This window comes from Schistocerca americana, chromosome 8, assembly GCF_021461395.2.
Source record: "Schistocerca americana isolate TAMUIC-IGC-003095 chromosome 8, iqSchAmer2.1, whole genome shotgun sequence".
Classification (NCBI taxonomy): domain Eukaryota; kingdom Metazoa; phylum Arthropoda; class Insecta; order Orthoptera; family Acrididae; genus Schistocerca; species Schistocerca americana.
The window spans coordinates 285,578,801-285,599,796 of NC_060126.1; the positions used below are offsets into that span (position 1 = coordinate 285,578,801).

A 20,996-nucleotide genomic window follows, 5' to 3' on the forward strand; every position below is an offset into this window, starting at 1 on the left:
TCTTTTACAAATAATTTCCTACGTCACTGAGGAGATGCACCACTGTGCGGAACTTGGTATATTCCAGCTGTGATACATTACATTTTCATCACATACACTCTGTCTGCTCATCAGGCAGGAAGTCTCAGATTGCCTATGAACCTGACCTTTATGTTTGACGAACAATATTTATATTTTACGAAGTGTAATAAAATTGTTGAACGTGCTAGACAATTAATGTGCTCTTAAGGTATTGAACTCGTAACTGAAAAGAGTCAGACGCTAATCTCTGTGTACGCTTTGAGCTTTCCCTAGTTTCCCCAAACTACCCCAAGGAAATGATTTGATGTTTCTTAAGATGTGATCACAGTTGAGGTCTTTCCTCTGTTGTTGCACACTGTGAAATAGTCGTCTACCCTGATGGTAGATAATAAAACTTCATTTTATCTCCTGTTAAGTGCTATTAAACATTACTCTCGCACTCAAGGCGAACGGTTTATGACGTTTTGGCCTTGCAGATTTCCGTGCTCACTTACAAAATCCAACGAGATGAAACAGTGACAAGAGGATTTTCAGTTTGGAATACTTAGAAGAGGAATCACATTTTCGGTATTTGCAAACCTGAAGTAAACTTTAGATTGGTCTGGGAGCTTGAAACTTGAAAAGATATGTCTCAATGCAGATTATGTATGCTTAGTCTGTATATGTTGGAACGTGTCTCAGAGACCCCAATGGACGACATCGCAGGACACTTTCTGGAGGAAATGGTACACTCGGAGCCAGAGGACAGTGACCTACTCCTGGTATAGCCGTACTATCGACAGAAAGGGAAAGCAACACTTTACATGAGGGTGTTTAGCATACAAGGCAGCAAAGATGTTACGACAACTGACGCACTATTCAAAACCTCCGCTACCAATCACACAGTGGGTATAGGTACCATTGGTCACTGAATACCAGGTAGATATCTTCTGCAGACTGAACTACGCTGGAAACTAGTTAATATTTTGTAATATAATAACTTTTTGCTAGTCAAGTGGAACTTTAAGAGATTACTTACGCGTTTCTTTTGCAGTATGTGTGTCCTTGCATCTAACGTATGGATTAGTGCAAAGCAAGTGTGTGTGTGTGTGTGTGTGTGTGTACCTAGCACTTGTGTGTTTCCTACTCACTTAATTCATCTATAATAACTTCAGTAAACACACATTTTGAATTCTATAACTGTAGTAATCGATACAACCGCGATGTTAAACGACATAACACTAAATGATATACATTTTTGTCTTAGACCAAAACTGTCCATACGTATCTTGCTTATGGATAGTTTGGTTCGGAAGTGTCACTGTTTTCAAAGTGCAGCTATTGAGAAAACGCATTCCTTGATCAGGACGCACAAAATGCATCTCTGGCACTGACTGGACTATAGCCGCAGCGACGCAGAAAATACCACTGCGTATACGGATGAGCCGTCAAATCAGCGGGGAGTGGGGTTCCGCCTGCAGGGCCGCCAGCACAATATAACTTGGCGAGCTCCGCAGCAGACACCACTCGCCTGGACGCCTCCACACGCTCGACAGCCGCGGAGATGGGCCCAAGCACGGTAAGTCCGGCTGTTAATTCACCTTCTGTCAAGCTTGTGAATTTCCCATCTACATGATTCTCTGTCTTCTTTGCACTCTCTCCCTCCTGTCTCTCTCTCTCTCTCTCTCTCTCTCTCTCTCTCTTTCACACGCACACACACACACACACACACACACACACACACACACACACACACACATACTCTCTCTCTTAAGGTCGCACAAGGTCAAGGCCACTCGTCCCGAGTGAAGAATAAAATGCTGCCGCGTGACATCAGCTCGTGACCTCGAGTGAAGAATAAAAATTTTGTAACGTGACATTTAACTCCATCTGCTTTCCTGTAACTGAAATATAGCAGAATTAAGGCCTATAGTCGAATAAAAATGATCGTGAAGTAACTTGATGTGTCTGATCGGTGGTTGTTACAGTTACAATAAGTATCATATAAAGTCTTTTGTCGTGTCTTTTAACAAACTCTCGGTCTTAGTGTAAGCTCTTAGTGTCATCATTAGTTAGGTTATGTATATAAACATATTTAAGAAAACAGCAAAACAGTGGCTGGTTGCTGTTTTCTTCTTTGTAAGAATTAACCTACATTAATTGTACACAGCCACGGTCTCACCATGTCAGTTTTAGACAAAATAGCATTAAACATATTTAATCAGGGTATATAAAACGTATCTCTCCTCTGATTCCCTTCTGGATATCGTTAAGTAAGGTTTCCGACCCTTGCTGGATTCCTAAATACAGATCCAGGACCTCGACTGGGTGCCATTTCCATGAGCCATTTTTCTTTAATTTTCCAATAATACAAGGAAGATGGTCACCACTATCAAGGTGATACATACTTAAAAGGCTGCGATGCTTGTAAATTAACGAAAGTAAAAACTATTGAAGAACAAGTTGCTTAATAAGCTATAAGACTTACCAGACAATATGACCAGTAACATCAAAAGTGTCCCAAACAGGGCACTATTAATCGAAAAGTTTAACATTTGCGGGAAACATTATACGTTAACACATAAAATACTTACAATCGCATTTCCCAAAACAGAAGTTACTGTGTTGCCGTACGTTCTTTCCTTAATAGTCATCGATGTGAATATGTATAGTTTCAGTGAGGGCATAAATACACAGCGGAATGCGTGTAATGTCATCACTGTGGCTTTTGATGTTACACTGCTGCAGTGAAGGTACGCCAAGAATTACGTAGCCTGCGGTTGTGACGCCATTGTCTAACATGCATATCGTTCTAAACCGCAGTGTTTTACCGATGATGTCGTTAGAGACAGAAAGCAGTGCAAAGTGGTCAAGCATGAGAAAGGAAGTAGACATGTTACATTCAAAGGAAGCAGTCCCGTCAACAAAGGGAAATTTGGAGAAAACGAGTAGTCGAAAATTTACGCACAGTGGTAGGATGGAATGTCGTTAACAACATATTAAAAGTCGTAATGAGTGTATAGCGAGTGGATGAGGGGGGGGGGGGGGAAGGGGGGGGGGGAGGGGACTTTAAAGGTAAGTTTCTTATGTTTTTCTTGAATAAATCGAAGACCGTGACTTCTAACGAATATGTTTCACAGTACAAAATTAAACTGTAATAAATTTCCTACATAAAAGGATCTTGCTCATTTGTTCTGGAGGACTAGTAGTTTCCACATTGGAGGGATAGTACAATTGTAGATTATCAAAAATAGTTTCCTAATTATGCGAAATTAATGTTTACTATTAAATAAAATTTGATAAGACCAAACACTGAATGGGTGTATCACATCTGAGTGAAATAGAACCTTATTAAAGAATAAACTGTGCTCCAGAATGTAACACTGTGAAAGAGAGAGCTGGGGCGAGGGTGTGGAAGTTAGAAGCTTGAGGGAAGGTAGGTCAAAAGATTGTGGTCACGCACTTTCCTTCTTCATAGGTTAGCAAACTTAAAAGCGGGCAAACGATTTCTCAGTCTCTGCACAACGTACGTCACAAAAAGCCACTACAGGGACTTTTACAAAGTTATATCTACCCTTCCGCAGTTGGCCTTACGAGTTACTGGCGAAGCGGAGTGCAGACGTACCTGGAAGCATATATGAGTTACTAATAACACAGGTCGACAAATTTCGAATTCTTCTGACTAAATCGACTCCGCTGATAACGAATCCAAAGCCTTTTTCTCTACAGCACGGTAGGTTTTTTACCATCATCATTACCGACGTTATCGTTCAGATCTGTACCCAATGAAATCGGAAAGCAATTACAGGACGATGAAGGTGAAATGGAACAGTTAAATGGTTAAAAAAAAAAGAATCGTGAAGTAGAGGAAGCGAATGTTATGGTGAATACTTACTTCTGTTTACGTCTGGCCATGAATGAACGCTTAACATCCTTTCATTTGTGTGTCGCTTCTCCTTCAAGTGTGACGCACCAGCAATCGGACATCCCCTACGACCTTGATAACAATGTTCCAGAGTTTTTAGATCCTGACGGAACCATATTCCTCTGATATGTCAGCCAAATATTCTTGAAAATTGCCTAAGTGTGACATTAGAAAGTTTAGTTTTAGAGTGATTTTCATCATAACTGTTTAAGTAATTGTAACGTATCTTCCACTATTTCCTTATAATCAGACTGTTCATACAGATCAAGGAAACGATAGACAACATTTTCTAAGCTTCTCCAAGCTTACTGTTCCATTTCGTCACTGTATTTTCAAAGTACTCTTCAAACATCAACTTACGTATTTCCGGTCGAACAAATTCGGACTGCTCCTTCATTCTTTTCGATGAAACCAGTGTGTGGGAGCAAACGAATGATAACAATGGAGTCAGTCGTTTATCGTTCTATGTATAGTTTGTATTATTATTCATTTAACTTTTTCGAGTGAAAGCAGTCTGTTGGGGCAACCGAATGAAATCTTTCGCCACCGTTGTAGCTTTGCGTATTGACTGAAAACAGACAGTAGTTTTTATGTCGGTTGAACCATTTATTCATTCTTTCAACTGAAACCATTCTCCAGTGTTTCAGCTGATTAAGCTACCGATTCATTCTTCTGAGTGAAATCAGCCTGCAGTACTTTCAAGAGTTGAACTAAACGCAGTGCTACATTACACGGTCAGGGGGTAGCCCTACCCCAGGGGTAAGTGAACACATATCCCAAGGGTAAACCTAACATAAGCGTTATAAATGCTCATTTAATAATGTTTTGGAGTAACGCAGTGCTACATTACACGGTCAGGGGGTAGCCCTACCCCAGGGAAAAGTGAAGACATATCCCAGTGGTAAATCTAACATAAGCGTTATAAATGCTTATTTAATAATGTTTTGGAGTATTTTTTCTTTTCATCATTTAAAACTGTTGTGGATTAATTTGTTCAAGCTACCATTCACGCGTAACTAGTTGAGTCGACGTATCACTAGGTAGGGCTGCCTTCATTAAAATTGCCGATCCCAGACAAAAACTTCGAAAAACCCGGACATTTAGGTCAAGTAGGATTTTTGTACCAGACACACACGGTCTGTAGAGGGTAAGTGGGCCGATGGCCACGACGTACGCGGGGAGCGGTGACATGAGAGGGACAATGTTTCCTCGCCTGCATTTCGGTGCTGACAACGCCATGAGAGAGGACTTAATTTCCTCGTTGGCATTTCAGTTGTCACAACGCCAGCGGGCGAGCGCCTCCTACAGGTAAACAGATGTAAACTACACAAGCGAGTAACAACGGTTTGGAAAGCGTATTATAGACACATTCATGTTCGAACGTGGAAGGAATATGAAAACAAATTAAATCACTTTCAATACAGCTCAATGAGAAGAGGCCACATAACATTTAAAATACCCAGTTGGTTGGCGGTCGGGGAGGCGTCACGGTGAATACGGCTTCTCATTGTCTATGCAAAGAAGTATGGAAAACACAGGGTGTTCCAAAATGATTTTCACAACGTTGAGTACACATGTTTCAGAAATGGGAAGCGTTAGCAACGTGCGCTTTGCGGTATAATGTTCATGCACACCAAAGTTTCTTGTAGCCGCTCACCAGAGTTCAGTGTGTCAAGGTGACTGTATTTTCTAGATACAAATTAGGGACGCACTAAAAAATTGATATTGCGGGAAAGTTTCAGTTAAGGGTAATAAATGTAAACTGTTACTTTAATTTTTTACATTAATTTAAATTTATTAATACATTGTAAGATGAAAGAGGACGAGCAGACAAACTATTCACCAGTGCCGTAAATTTTCTTCAGCATCATGTTAACAGAATCTTCCGTCTGTTCTTGATACAACAACATTATAATAAAGGAAAAGCACCAGTTTGCTTTTGTTCTACAATATTACTTTTATTGTGTTAACCGGTTTTCGGCTTACAAGGCCACCTTCAGACATTTACTGAGTATTACCACCAAAAATGTTAGAATGTTCGCAAACAACATTGGAAGAGAAGTAACACGTCTAGACTGAAATAGAAAAATAAAGTAAGTAACATCTTTGACAGTGTGGTGGTAATGCAATGAAAAAGTAAAAATTGAACAGTACATAAATAACAATGGAGTAGACAGGAAAACCTTTAACACAAAACAGGAATAGCAAGCCTACATAACAGTTTCTATGAATAAACAAAACTAATAAAATAAAAGAAAATTGGTACTAGACAAGACAACATCAGGAGGTATGAAACATGGAGAGTGATACACAAATCAATTAAAAGAAGGGGCAATTATCAGTGTAAGTACTGAATACGTAAGGAACTTAATCAATATCAGTAAGATAAACAGAAATAAATGAATGCAAGAAAATGGAAGCGTTTGAGGGAATCTACAGTAAATAAAATCTCTGAGAGTGTGGTGGTACTGCATTTTAACATTAACTGTGTAACGATTTGCATTAAATAATGAACAAAGTAAAATATGAACAATATTTGATGAGACAACTGCAAGGGGTGTTAAACATGGACAGTAATCCAAGTAGCAGTTAAAAGAAAGCCTTAAATATTGAAACTACAGTTTATATGGAATACAAAGACAACTTCAACAAAACAAAAGAAATCAATGAATACAGGAAAATGGGAATATGTAGGAAGAGACAGTGTAGGAAGTAATGAACAACAGAGATGGGAAGTGTTGAGCGGTGTCCGGTCATTTAGGATTAGATCTGGACTGTGAGCAAGATGTTTGTTAATTTCCAGGGCTTGCAGTAATTCCAATAGGGCATTGCGAAACCCCAAACATGCCCAGAATTGCTAAAGTGTTTCTTCAGGTGTTTTCAGACTTCCACTGGCTACCAAACTCCACGGACATGAACATTATTGAGCTGTTCAGAAGAGATCTCCACTCCTTTATACTCTTACGGATTTATGGACTGCCCCGACATTAGTCGAATCCATGCCACGTCTTGTTGCGACAGTTCTGCGTGCTCGCGGCAGCCCTACACGATATTAGGCAGGTGTACCAGTTTATTTGGTCCTTCAATGTATTTTGTATACTGACATAAGTGAAATGAACTAGACCTGGAGGATCGGTATAGTCTGTAAACTGAAGAACGTTCGAAGTGGATGAACTTGCCTTTCACGGAAGAACGCTACAGCTAAGAATCAATTTTTTCTCTTGTAGAGTTGAACAATGTACTACGATTTACTAAAACGTGTCAGTACTATTTTCTTGCGTTAGTATTATTAGTAACTCATATATACACTCAGGAAGGATCGGTATAACCTTCTGAAACACCCAATGTTGCTTTTGGCGACGTAGTAGGTGAGAGATAATGGGGATTCGGCTGCTCTGTCCTCAGTTCGCAGACCTGCAGTTGAGGAATACGCATGAACACAACACGGTAACATCCCTTCCCTTGCGCTTCTACTTTCCACCCCTACCACTTCAGGCCGTCAAACGTGGAGAAAAAATTTCATTCTCAACACGGTTCTACTGCACTTGGATATGATACACGTATTTCCTGTTTGTTCTAAATCCACGTTATTTGACCATAAAGACTACATTAATACCGTTAAAAATGTGCGATTTTACCTTTCCTTGTAGCACGGAAATTATTAGTCCTAGAGAGAAAATGAATAGGAGATTTTTTTGCAAGGAATTTAATGCAGCTCATTATTGTACCGGCAACCAATTTCGCAAGAAGCTGACGTTTTCAAGTTATTCAGGAAAAAATGTAAGTAAGTGGCCTTTAGTCACCATCCTCCCAGCCCCGCACTCACATTCTCACCCCCCTCCCAATCAGAATTTTTATAGGATATTATTCTTGGCACAACACTATACCACTCCTGGAAACTACTGCTACTACAAGAATTTTCCCCCCAGTTCTTCCTTTTTTTGATCTTCGGTGACTGGGCTATCAGGTAGGTGTTTGCCTTAAACGATTTATGGGAGACTACCGAAAGTCTGTCCGCGGCTCGTGGTCTTGCGGTAGCGTTCTCGCTTCCCGCACGGGGTCCCGGGTTCGATTCCCGGCGGGGTCAGGGATTTTCTCTGCTTCGAGATGATTGGGTGTTGTGTGTTCAAATGGTTCAAATGGCTCTGAGCACTATGGGACTCAACTTCTGAGGTCATTAGTCCCCTAGAACTTAGACCTAGTTAAACCTAACTAACCTAAGGACATCACACACACCCATGCCCTAGGCAGGATTCGAACCTGCGACCGTAGCGGTCTCGCGGCTCCAGACTGCAGCGCCTAGAACCGCACGGTCGCTGGTGTTGTGTGTCTTTCATCATCACTTCATCCTCATTCACTCGCAAGTCGCCGTAGTGGCGTTAAAGAACTTGTGGAGCGGCGGCCGAACCGCCCCGCGAGGGGCATGGACAGGCAGACTAACTAATGTCGTGCCTTCTCTGCCTTCACCGTATAGTTACTGAGATACGGATTTAATCATCAGTATTGCCATAATTTAACGAAGTATAAAGTCACTTTTCCGTTGAAACTATACTGAAACTTAAAATCATTTTGAAATTCTTAGTTAACAATTGAATTTTATTGCGTCACTACCAAAGATTTTGGCTTTAGAGCCCATTTTCAAATGAGACAAATATTTATGCGTACGTATAGCGTAATAATAACTGTCTCGTAAAATGCGTCTGTATATACGATCTGTGGTTATATCTTTGCATAACTCAACATCGAAAACTGGTTAACGTGCCTATGTTAAACCGATAACGTAAACTTTCTTATCTGCATGTTTGCCATGTGGTGGTATTTTCGTAGGAATCAAGTCGTTGCCTATCGTACTTTCTATGTCTGGAGTCTCACACATCCGCATTGTGCTTCATATCTGGCTGGTATTTAAAGTTTAAACGAAAATGTTTATTTTCTGTGTTTGTTTCAGCTATGGACCACAATACTTTACACCAGACAGTTAATTTAGGCCTGTGATGACTATCTTCAAGACAGGAGCACAAACAATCCTTTTTACCAAATGAAATCTGTATCTCGAACGTGTACTCGAACCCAGAACCTTACCTTTCGGGAATAATTCTCATACCGACAGATCAGTGATAATTTCTTTTGTGTGTCATCATATAAAGACGGATTCTTTTTCGATTCTGATCCTACAAAAAAGAGATCAAGCAGTCTAAGATATAACTGCATTATTTTTTTCATTGCTTTTATACTGATGGATTATGGAAGAACTTTACGATAAATTTAATAGTTACCATGACTCAGGAGTAGGAACGTGAAAAACCGTAAACAATTTACTTTCCAGTAGGACTATGTGATAGTTCTATTGTTCATGCCTATATTTCATTTCATTTTCATTGTCTCCCGTAGCAATGCTGTTCATTTATTATTTTACTCACTCTCCAGCAAGAGAATTCCAATATTTTCCTGGAGTTTAACTGTAGCTGAATGATACGAGAAAGGTAAAATATTCCTGACTAGGAAATCTTATATGGTGACCTTAATTACTTGGAAGAATTTTCTTTTTTTGAGCACATTGGTGTCTTTTCCCCGCAAAGTGCGATTGTAGCTATCTAGAACACTGTGACGACTGCGTGTTCTGGTATTCTGCAGTTCTGGTATATCTAATCTTAAGGTGGCAGTGCTGTTGACTTTGTCGGCAATGCTGTGCGATATCTTTATTCTAGTAATAAGCTTGTCGTTATTGAAGATTTCGTTGTCTTTTAGACAGAACACAACATTCTTAGTCTTAGTTATGTGATAGTAGGTGCAGGTTGATAGTAGTTTTATTAAACGAATGAGTGGTGTGAGGAATAAAACTAAATTCAAGAGTAGGGTAGTTAAAAGAGCACGTGTTCAAGGAAGTGGATATATAAACTATGCATGAGAAACAATCAAGCAGAGAAAAAACAAGCGAGAAATACAATTGTAAGGAAGCATGCTTTTGCTAATGTTGATGTATTTCATCAATCATCTTTATTAGGTAAGTTTAATAATTTCAAGAGCAAAGATATATATTTAGAAAGTCTCATTACCTCCAACAATGTAGAAAGACCTCGCCCGTCTAAAAATGTGTCACCCATCAAGAGTGGTCCCAGTTTTAAGTACTTCATCCTATTCAGTGATGAAAGGAAGAAGGTTTCCAGGTGGTATTTATACGTAGCTTTCCATGGTCTTATGTGTGACAGTAGATTCCGTCTCTAAGAGTACTGTTTATGGCTGGCAATTTTCCAGCTGATTTAAGAGGACAAAATCCCACAGGAAATTTAAAATCTACCGACATTAAGATGGTTGTTCAACATACTGAGCCTTTTCCAAGAAAACAGACTCACTCTTGCCTTAAGGTGAATAATTACCTTGGCACAAAGTAACGTCTGAAAATCATGATTCAGATGTGTAAGGAATAACATCCTGACGTAGTCGTTACATATTAGTACTATGTTAAATACATCAAAATGCATTTTCACCTCAGTTTTTGGAGGCATCAGGTTGATACTTGCTGTACATGCGAAGTTCTGGAACAGGAACTGAAGTCCCCATTCTTTAGTGAGAAGGCAAAAATGGTTGCTGAAGCAGAATCAATAATTCACAAAAGAAGAGATTGAAAAATTTCCAATACTCTTCAGGCTTCAATGAACCTGTGTAAAGAAAGGGAGGTTCTGGCTGTTGTAACACTTGACTGATATCCTGGTGTTTAATCTACGACAGTTAACACTCAAAGTTTTTGAAATTCATAATGCAAAATCAGGAGGTCATTTTCACCTCCATGATGTAACCCAGGGTAACAAAGGACCAAATGAATTAGCTTCTTTTCTTCTGTATTACATATGTAACAGCATCCCGAAGTATGTGAATGAACTGCACCTCTCTAGTGATAACAAATCACACCATAATAAGGCATTTATAGAGCGTTTTGATAAATTGCAGCACCGCTTTCCTCCGAGCGAATATCGTTTTTCTCCCCAATCACCGTGGTTTAGTGTTGTGAAGAGACGTTTGCCAAGTATATCGAATTTATCTTCCAGAAGAAATATATGAGATAACAGTAAAATGGAATCACCCTGGTAAGTTGATGGTTATTACGACAGGTGCTGAAGATGTAATTAACTTTAAGGATAGATGGGCTCCTCTATATAAGAAGGTAGTAAATTCACTGTAAAGCGAACATATTTCAGGAGACAACCGTAGTGTATTCCAGATATCAACATTAAGGCATTTCCTCTGCATCCGGGTGTAGAATTAGCATCACCATTCATCAACACAGCGGTAAAACGTACATTAATAATGCGGCGTACTGGGAAGCGAAAGGCGTGTTTACCGCAAACAAGGGCATACAACAGACAGCTGTCAATCACTGAAGGTAAACATGCTGACCTGAAGAAGTCCTGCAGTGTATTCCTGAAGAATATCGCCAACTTTACATTGAAATTTTGGAGAATCTTGGATAATTTGACGTAATCGTCTTCAATCTTGCATTTGCATTGCTAGTTCATAATATCATAAGATTATTTTTGTTGAGTAATTTTTTAAAAAATTTTAGGTTCCTCAAATTAACGTTTATGTTAAAGGAAACATGTTACTAATCTCATACATTTCTGTAAGTTCGCTATATACATCAGTTCTTGCACGTTTCATTGCTTTTGAAAGTAAAATTATTATTAAGGTGACTGCAATAGCACGATTTCACGAGCATTTGAGTTAGTTTTAGAAAAAAATGGAACTTCATTCTCTTTGATAACTGTTTTGGTTGGGTCTGTTAGGAACTGGAGATTATATTCTATGTTAAATTGCTCACTTAACTATACTCTTTAAAAGGGATGAAGCATCTTTTGATACGTGTTAAACATTCTCTTAAAAATAGTTTTATAAGTTTCCTGAAAAATACGCATTTTGGAATTACGCTGTTTCTAAAATAAGCACTTCAGTTACTCTCCACGTACAGGAAGACCTTCGGGGTCTGATGAAGCTCGTTTAAACGCATTCATTGGGTATCGCATGCTCTAAGACAAAATCACAACAATCAGTAAGTGGCCATATATGCATCTCTGCTTGCTCGTCATCAATTAAATCGTGAACAACACTGACCATTCCTATCCTTTACCGTTAGTGGTAACGAGAATTGGTGTCTTTATGCTAATATAAGGAAAAACAAGGTATGGTTGAATCCAAACAAAGCAGCAAGTCCCCGTAAGACCTGCACAGACCCATAAAAGACAATGTTATGCGTCTGGTGGAATGACGGTGTAGTGTACTACGAACTGTTTGCCCGATGTGTAACCATTACTGCTGACATTTATCGTAAACAACTAAAACGTGTTTCCGATTCTACCCAAGAAGAACGACCAGGTAGACTGTGTGAAGTGGTGATACCCCACGATAACGCTCGCCCGCACTCTACTAGACTGAGCTTGGTTGAAAAGTCACTCCGCACCCACTTTATTCACCTGATCTTGCGCCTTCAGATTTTCACGTTTTCCGCTCTCTGTCGAGCAACTCTCAAGGAACTTCGTTTCCGGATGAAAACACGATCCGAACATGACGAGTTCTTCGCCTCTAAATCACAGGCTTTCTATAGTCGCGGAATTGAAAAGTTACCCGTAGCGTTTGGAAACTGTAGTAAATAGTGGAAGGAGAATATATCATTTTGTTATGTGTATTTGTTTTGTTAACGTATGGAAAAACTCTACGAATTTATGCTCCAACCCACAGATTTGATCCCGTGGGACCATGAACTTCCATATATCCCAAGCAAAACTCAGTGTTTTTTTCTCTAAATGACTGATAAATTTTCTTTATTCATTCACAAGATATTTGGGGATTTTCAGCCAATTCAGTTGAGCTAAACGATTCGATGGAAAACTGTCTCGAAGGCGGTTCATTAGATCTTGAGTGGATATGTGACGACAAAAAGGGACTCATTCAAACGGACTAAGGCCTTCAAAAAAGACTGCAATTGTTTCAGGCAGTGCTGTTTCATTGTTCTTTACATTTCATGTCTTTTATATGTCGCTGCCGTTCACCTGTTATTAACGTGTAGATACGTCTTCATATTGCTGCAGCTGTTACGAACCCTTTGGAACCGTGGATTGCCAATATATTACTATTTAGGGGATCCATACAAATTATATATGTACGTACATGCATACGTGCCAGATCTCCTCCTAAATCACTAATCCGATTACAGTCAAAATTGGTACACATATAATTTACTATCTGAAAACAATCACTGTGGACGTAAGAATCGTCCCCCTTTTAAAGCGGTTTGGGGTGCAAAAACAGAGTAGCTCATGACTCGAAAATACCCTTACTTTACTCGTACAGTATTTGAGAATGGGTGGAGTTAGAAACCTGTAACAAAACTTTACGACACTTTTTTTCGCTGCCTACAGGATAATTAAAGAGACCTTGGGAGAAAGGAGAGCCACTTGTATGAATATCAAGAGCTCAGATGGGAACCCAGTTCTAAACAAAGAAGGGAAAGCAGAAAGGTGGAAGGAGTATATATAGGGTCTATACAAGGGCAATGTACTAGAGGACAGTATTATGGAAATGGAAGAGGATGTAGATGAAGATGAAATGGGAGATACGATACTGCGTGAAGAGTTTGACAGAGCACTGAAAGACTTGAGTCGAAACAAGGCCCCGGGAGTAGACAACATTCCATTAGAACTACTGACATCCTTGGGAGAGCCAGTCCTGACAAAACTCTACCATCTGGTGAGCAAGATGTATGAGACAGGCGATATACCCTCAGACTTCAAGAAGAATATAATAATTCCAATTCCAAAGAAAGCAGGTGTTGACAGATGTGAAAATTACCGAACAATCAGTTTAATAAGCCACAGCTGCATAATACTAACGCGAATTCTTTACAGCCGAATCGAAAAACTAGTAGAAGGCGACCTCGGGGAATATCAGTTTGGATTCCGTAGAAATATTGGAACACGTGAGGCAATACTGACCCTACGACTTATCTTAGAAGCTAGATTAAGGAAAGACAAACCTACGTTTCTAGCATTTGTGGACTTAGAGAGAGCTTTTGACAATGTTGACTGGAATACTCTCTTTCAAATTCTGGAGATGGAATTGTTAAAATACAGGGAGCGAAAGGCTATTTACAATTTGTACAGAAACCAGATGGCAGTTATAAGAGTTGAGGGACATGAAAGGGAAGCAGTGGTTGGGAAGGTAGTGAGACAGGGTTGTAGCCTTTCCCCGATGTTATTCAATCTGTATATTGAGCAAGGAGTGAAGGAAACAAAAGAAAAATTCGGAGTAGGTATTAAAACCCATGGAGAAGAAATAAAAACTCTGAGGTTTGCCGATGACATTGTAATTCTGTCAGAGACAGCAAAGGACTAGGAAGAGTAGTTGAACGGAATGGATAGTGCCTTGATGGGAGGATATAAGATGAACATCAACAAAAGCAAAACGAGGATAATGGAATGTAGTCGAATTAAGCCGGGTGATGCTGAGGGAATTAGATTACGAAATGAAACACTTAAAGTAGTAAGGGAGTCTTGTTATTTGGGGAGCAAAATAATTGATGATGGTCGAAGTAGAGAGGATATAAAACGTAGACTGGCAATTGCAAGGAAAGCGTTTCTGAAGAAGAGGAATTTGTTAACATGGAGTATAGATTTAAGCGTGAGGAAGTCGTTTCTGAGAGTATTTGTATGGAGTGTAGCCATGTATGCATGTGAAACATGGACGATAAATAGTTTGGACAAGAAGAGAATAGAAACTTTCGAAGTGTGGTGCTACAGAAGAATGCTGAAGGTTAGATGGGTAGATCACGTAACTAATGAGGAGGTACTGAATAGGATTGGGGTGAAGTTTGTGGCGCAAATTGACTAGAAGAAGGGATCGGTTGATAGGACATGTTCTGATGCATCAAGGGATCACCAATTTAGTATTGGAGGGCAGCGTGGAGGGTAAAAATCGTAGAGGGAGATCAAGAGATGAATACACTTAGCAGATTCAGAAGGATGTAGGTTGCAGTAGGTACTGGGAGATGAAAAAGCTTGCACAGGATAGAGTAGCATGGAGAGCTGCATCAAACCAGTCTCAGGACTGAAGACCACAACAACAACAACAACAACAACACAAATTTCCAGGTTCTTTTCGGAATAGGAGGTTACCTCTTATGGATAGGAATCCTGTTAATGACATTTATATACAAAGTGTGGGAAAGCTCTTTTATCCCTTATCTTTAAGAATGTTATTTACTCAGCAAAACGGCTGAGACCCGCACCTACTCAACTTGAATAATTATCTGAGTGAATTTTTATAAGTACCGTCGAGGATATCGCATGAGAAATGTAATGGTGTGACATGAGTGAAGTATGTTATTTCTAATGGAGGAAAGAGGAAGCTTGCGTACACTGTAGCGCACAATACTGTGAGCTGCAACGACTGCTGCCTGCGTCGTTCGACGCTGATAAAAACCAAAACTATATCTTTCTATCTGGATTGGCCTTCGGCAATCGAACTCTCACTACACCTTGATGAAGTCAAGGACTCCTATCTGCCCCCCTTCTAACTATTGGCGTGGTACACTGTTCAGATAACCAGTCCACCGCAATGCCACTCAATGTTCACTCGCAGGCGCTAACTAATACTCTTTCTGTAATACTCTTTCTGTGTTCACACCGCACATTAAGTGTCGCGGCCAACACAGTGAACAACCGCTTAATCGCGAACGACTCAGTATAGAGTATTACTCCGATCCCCTAGAGACAGAGGTGCTCTCTCAGTCACTACTGAGTAGAGGCTTTGTTCCTCACTCTCTGCATACAAGCACGAGCGTACTCGCTATCACTACGTGTTCCCACTACAAGAGCATGACTAAAACGAATTCCCTCCACGCAAAAAGCGAAAGGGTATATCATCCGCCGTCTTTCCCTCACTCCTCCAGCTCATTGCGTCAGAAATAGTCCACCAATCAGCGCTACTTTTACAAACGGGAGAATGGCTCTCCGTTTAAGCCGACCAATCTGGAAATATATAGCATCTGCATTAGACATTTTCTGTCCATCTGTGAGAACTCTGAAACTGCGCACTAGGTCCGTAAAAAAAAATGCGTATGCTGGGGCTCTCCCAAACAATACAGTGAGGTTTGCTTTTAAGGTGAACACGCAGACCATTATCCCTTTTCTCTGGCAAAAACTGTTTTGGTCAGTGGGCAGTCGGCTGGCTGGCGCAGCTGCATGCTAACTCCGCCTCCTACGGACTTTCCAGCGGGTTGGTTGCCTCTGCCGAACAAAAACTCCTGTGGCCATCATGTCTTGAATGTTTGTGTACGCCATCCTCGACTTTTTAATCTCGGTGCGTACTTGTGGTTTATTTATTAGATTTTCATATTGGTTAAATGGAAATATGTAAAATTGACTCTACCCTATCGAGTTTGGGCTTGAATGAAACGTCGTGTTACACAGAATACGATGGCGAGGTCAGAATATGTAAGAAATGAAGGTCAGGAGACCATGCCACCTTACAACCTTTCTAATTTTTTACTTCTTTGCTAGTAAGCCTATTTGCAACACATTTTGCAGGGAGTAGACACGTTCACCACTGAATGTACCTGTGCAACCATGTGATTGTACTGCACGTAATAGAAGATACATCATCATAAAAATTCAGCTCTGTGAAAATGGAACTACAGACTAAATTCGCTAGACATACCGGAGAAAGATGTGCACAGTTCTTGTGAAATATATTAAACATATTTGACATGTGTGTATTCAGGCAAAGCCACAAGTATAGAGCTCATACTAAACCCTTGCGACGATTCCAGTGAAATTTGGTACACCTATTAAATACAATCTGGAAAGAAATACTGTGGGGGTAAGAACCACCAGCCTTCTATTGAGGATAATGTGGAAAGGAGGGTGTGGAGATGGACAGACAGTGAGGAGGAAGGAGGAGATAGGCACAGATAGGAGGAGGAGGATATGGATAGAGATAGGAAGACCGTAATGGGGGAGGAGTAGATGCAGAGAGAAAGGAGAGAGGTGGAGATGGACAATGACAGGGGGAGGAAGAGAGAGTCTTATAGTCGGTGAGACTATAGACAGAAGTGTAGGAGCAAAATTGACAGAGGAATGGAGGAAGTGGAGATGGACACAGAAAGGAAAGGGGATGAGCCGAACAGGGGGATGGGCTAGAGGTGACAGACACAAACATGGGGAGGAGGAGATGGAATTAGAGGTGAACAAAAGGGAAGGAGCAGATGGGTAAAGAGGGTACGGAACAGGTTGACAGAGAAAGGGGGAAGGTGTAGGGGATGAGCCGAACAGGGGGATGGGCTAGAGGTGACGGACACAAACATGGGGAGGAGGAGATGGAATTAGAGGTGAACAAAAGGGAAGGAGCGGATGGGTAAAGAGGGTACGGAACAGGTTGACAGAGAAAGGGGGAAGGTGTAGGGGATGAGCCGAACAGGGGGATGGGCTAGAGGTGACGGACACAAAGATGGGGAGGAGGAGATGGAATAAGAGGTGAACAAAAGGGAAGGAGCAGATGGGTAAAGAGGGTGCGGAACAGGTTGACAGAGAAAGGGGGAAGGTGGTGGTGGACAGACTGAGAGAGGAGAAGGAAGAGATAGACAGAGTGGAGGGCGTAGGAGGGTTGGTGGAGATGGACAAGAGAGAGAAGGAAAGAGATTGACTAACAGAAGTTTGGAATAAATACATACCCAGGCAACACCAGGTAATCAGCTAGTATTATTACAATAATGGATGTGTGTATGTATGAGGGCATGAATGTAAGTTCCACATTTCCTTCTAAAAAAGTGGTCCGATTTGATCATTTACTGCCTGAAAGAATCACTGTGTGGGTAAGAACGACCCATGTATTAAAGGTGTGGTAGTGAAAAAGCAATATAGTTCATGATGCGAGAATACCCATACTTTGGCCCTCAAGTATTTGAGAATAAGAGCACTTAGGGACTTGAAATAAACTTTACACATAATTTCAAATCATTAAGAAAATTTTTCACGCTGACTAACTTCACAAATCGATGGAAGGAGGAAAAGATTGTCGCTTGTTACATTTTAGATCTTCGAGCTGTGAAACTGTCACATTAGCATGACGTTTTATCTATTACTTTTTTGCTATTAACTGTACCTGCGACACGTTTTGCAGACAGTGGACACATATATCAATCTGCGTACTAGAAAAATTGTGTCACAGTACTCCAGATAGTTCAGCCATGAACACTGAGATGCGTTGAAAACTGTTCATCATGAATGTCATTTAAACTTATTACTTCTTTGCTACAAACTCTATTCGCAATGTATTTCTTAGAGAATATCCATATATACCGCTGAATGTGCCTAGCAATGTATATCATTGTACGACACATAGTTCAGGGGACATGACATCATAAAAGGCGAGGTGGATGAAAAACTGTAGCGTCAGATAAGACGTTTCAATTTATTACTTCCTTACTACTGACTCTATTCATAACACATTTCTCACACAGTAGCCACGTGTATCAGTGGATGTACATGCAATATTATATCGTTTTAGGACACATTCTTCAGTAAACACGACTCATAAAAAGTGTCCTGCTTGAAAATGAGATCGCATAGAGAAATTAACTAGATACAAGGGGGATCATACAGCCAACTGGTTGCATGTCAGAAGTGTATTCAGACCTTTAGCAAGGTCGTGACAGATATAAACCAGTCTACCTCAGAAGAAGTAATAACACGTGTGTAAAGAGAAACGAAGTCATAAGGCGTAGTAAACAGTAAAATGATACATATAAATGCTGTGGCATAGCTACAAGATTTAGCAGTGAAAATAATCTGTATAAAACCTATGACATATGTGCATCAAACACACAAACAGAAATTATGTCTGCCTTAGATTTTACGTGGATCAATTTTACCGTCCAGTAGGCCTTATGGCTATACCATAGCATTTCTATACAATAGATCATTTTACTGTTGACCAGGGCTTATGACTGTTTTTCTCTTCAAACAATATATAACACTTGTTATTACTTTTGCTAAGGAAGAGACGTTTATACCTGTCGACAAATAGGTAAAGGTTGGAATAAACTTTTAACACGCAATTGGTTGGCTGTATGATTCCCATTGCATCCATAATTCTAGAGCTTCTGACCACTGCAGTGCTCAAGATTATAAAATTCGTTACAGTTACTGGTGACATATATGTACAAATGCATGTAGAATATATTAGACATGTGCATTTGTGGGCACAGGCACAAGTAAGAAGCTCATTCTAAACCACTGGAATTATTTCAGCCTAGTTTGATTCACTTATTTGTTTACACTCATTAGTTTACAATATCCATTTGATATAAGGATTTTAAAAAGTACGTGCGTTGTTGAAGATTCCTACTAAAGAGTGTGAAGATGGTAATCAAGAATAATGTGATCTAGAGAGAAATACTGTTAGGATAAGAACAATCAGCCGCATTCTGCAATGAGAATGATGATATGGAAAGAGGGTCAGTTGAAGAGAGGACAGGAGGAAATGAGTACAAGCTGGGCGGAGAAGGAAATTGGCAAAGAAATGGTTAGGGAGGAGATGTACAGGGAGAGGGGAGGAGGAAAAGGAATTAGAGAGGGGGAGGAGAAGAAGGAAATAGAGGAGAAGAGCCATGGACAAAGAGAGGGGGGAGGGTGGAATTAGAGGGGGCAGAAGAGATGTTTAGTTAGGTGATTAAACCTGCACTTTGGGGTCTCCTAGCCAACAATACCGTGCTACTTTACTTTATCCATTTGATATAAGAATTTTAAAAAGTTCATATGTCGTTGAAGCAGGTGGACATAGGGGGTGAGTAGATGGAGCGGGTTAGGAGGTGATGGATACACAGGGATAGGACGTGTTGGCAGAGAGTAGAGGGGATGGGGGTTGCTGAGGAGCTGGAAAGAGAGAGTGGATGGAAGAGATGAACAGAGAGGAGGTGATGGATGAGGTAGACAGGGAAAGACGGCAGAAGCAGACTAACTAATAAAAGACTGGTATGAATAGCTAATTTGTAACTAAATTAGATATACACTCGTGGAAATGGAAAAAAGAACACATTGACGACGGTGTGTCAGACCCATCATACTAGCTCCGGACACTGCGAGAGGGCTGTACAAGCAATGATCACACGCACGGCACAGCGGACACACCAGGAACCGCGGTGTTGGCCGTCGAATGGCGCTAGCTGCGCAGCATTTGTGCACCGCCGCCGTCAGTGTCAGCCAGTTTGCCGTGGCATACGGAGCTCCATCGCAGTCTTTAACACTGGTAGCACGCCGCGACAGCGTGGACGTGAACCGTATGTGCAGTTGACGGACTTTGAGCGAGGGCGTATAGTGGGCATGTGGGAGGCCGGGTGGACGTACCGCCGAATTGCTCAACACGTGGGGCGTGAGGTCTCCACAGTACATCGATGTTATCGCCCGTGGTCGGCGGAAGGTGCACGTGCCCGTCGACCTGGGACCGGACCGCAGCGACGCACGGATGCACGCCAAGACCGTAGGATCCTACGCAGTGCCGTAGGGGACCGCACCGCCACTTCCCAGCAAATTAGGGACACTGTTGCTCCTGGGGTATCGGCGAGGACCATTCGCAACCGTCTCCATGAAGCTGGGCTACGGTCCCGCACACCGTTAGGCCGTCTTCCGCTCACGCCCCAACATCGTGCAGCCCGCCTCCAGTGGTGTCGCGACAGGCGTGAATGGAGGGACGAATGGAGACGTGTCGTCTTCAGCGATGAGAGTCGCTTCTGCCTTGGTGCCAATGATGGTCGTATGCATGTTTGGCGCCGTGCAGGTGAGCGCCACAATCAGGACTGCATACGACCGAGGCACACAGGGCCAACACCCGGCATCATGGTGTGGGGAGCGATCTCCTACACTGGCCGTACACCACTGGTGATCGTCGAGGGGACACTGAATAGTGCACGGTACATCCAAACCGTTATCGAACCCATCGTTCTACCATTCCTAGACCGGCAAGGGAACTTGCTGTTCCAACAGGACAATGCACGTCCGCATGTATCCCATGCCACCCAACGTGCTCT

The 20,996-nt window shown here is 41.2% G+C and overlaps 1 protein-coding gene across 1 annotated transcript in view; it reads left to right on the forward strand.

Moving 5' to 3' along the window:
- Window positions 1–1,451: 1,451 nt before the first annotated feature.
- Window positions 1,452–20,996, forward strand: part of LOC124544659 (flexible cuticle protein 12-like) — a 32,783-nt gene continuing 13,238 nt past the window's right edge. Inside the window, exon 1 of the mRNA XM_047123277.1 lies at window positions 1,452–1,579. Within this exon, the coding sequence (XP_046979233.1) occupies window positions 1,565–1,579 (15 nt within the window). The 5' untranslated portion in view covers window positions 1,452–1,564. The remainder of the gene's footprint in view (window positions 1,580–20,996) is intronic.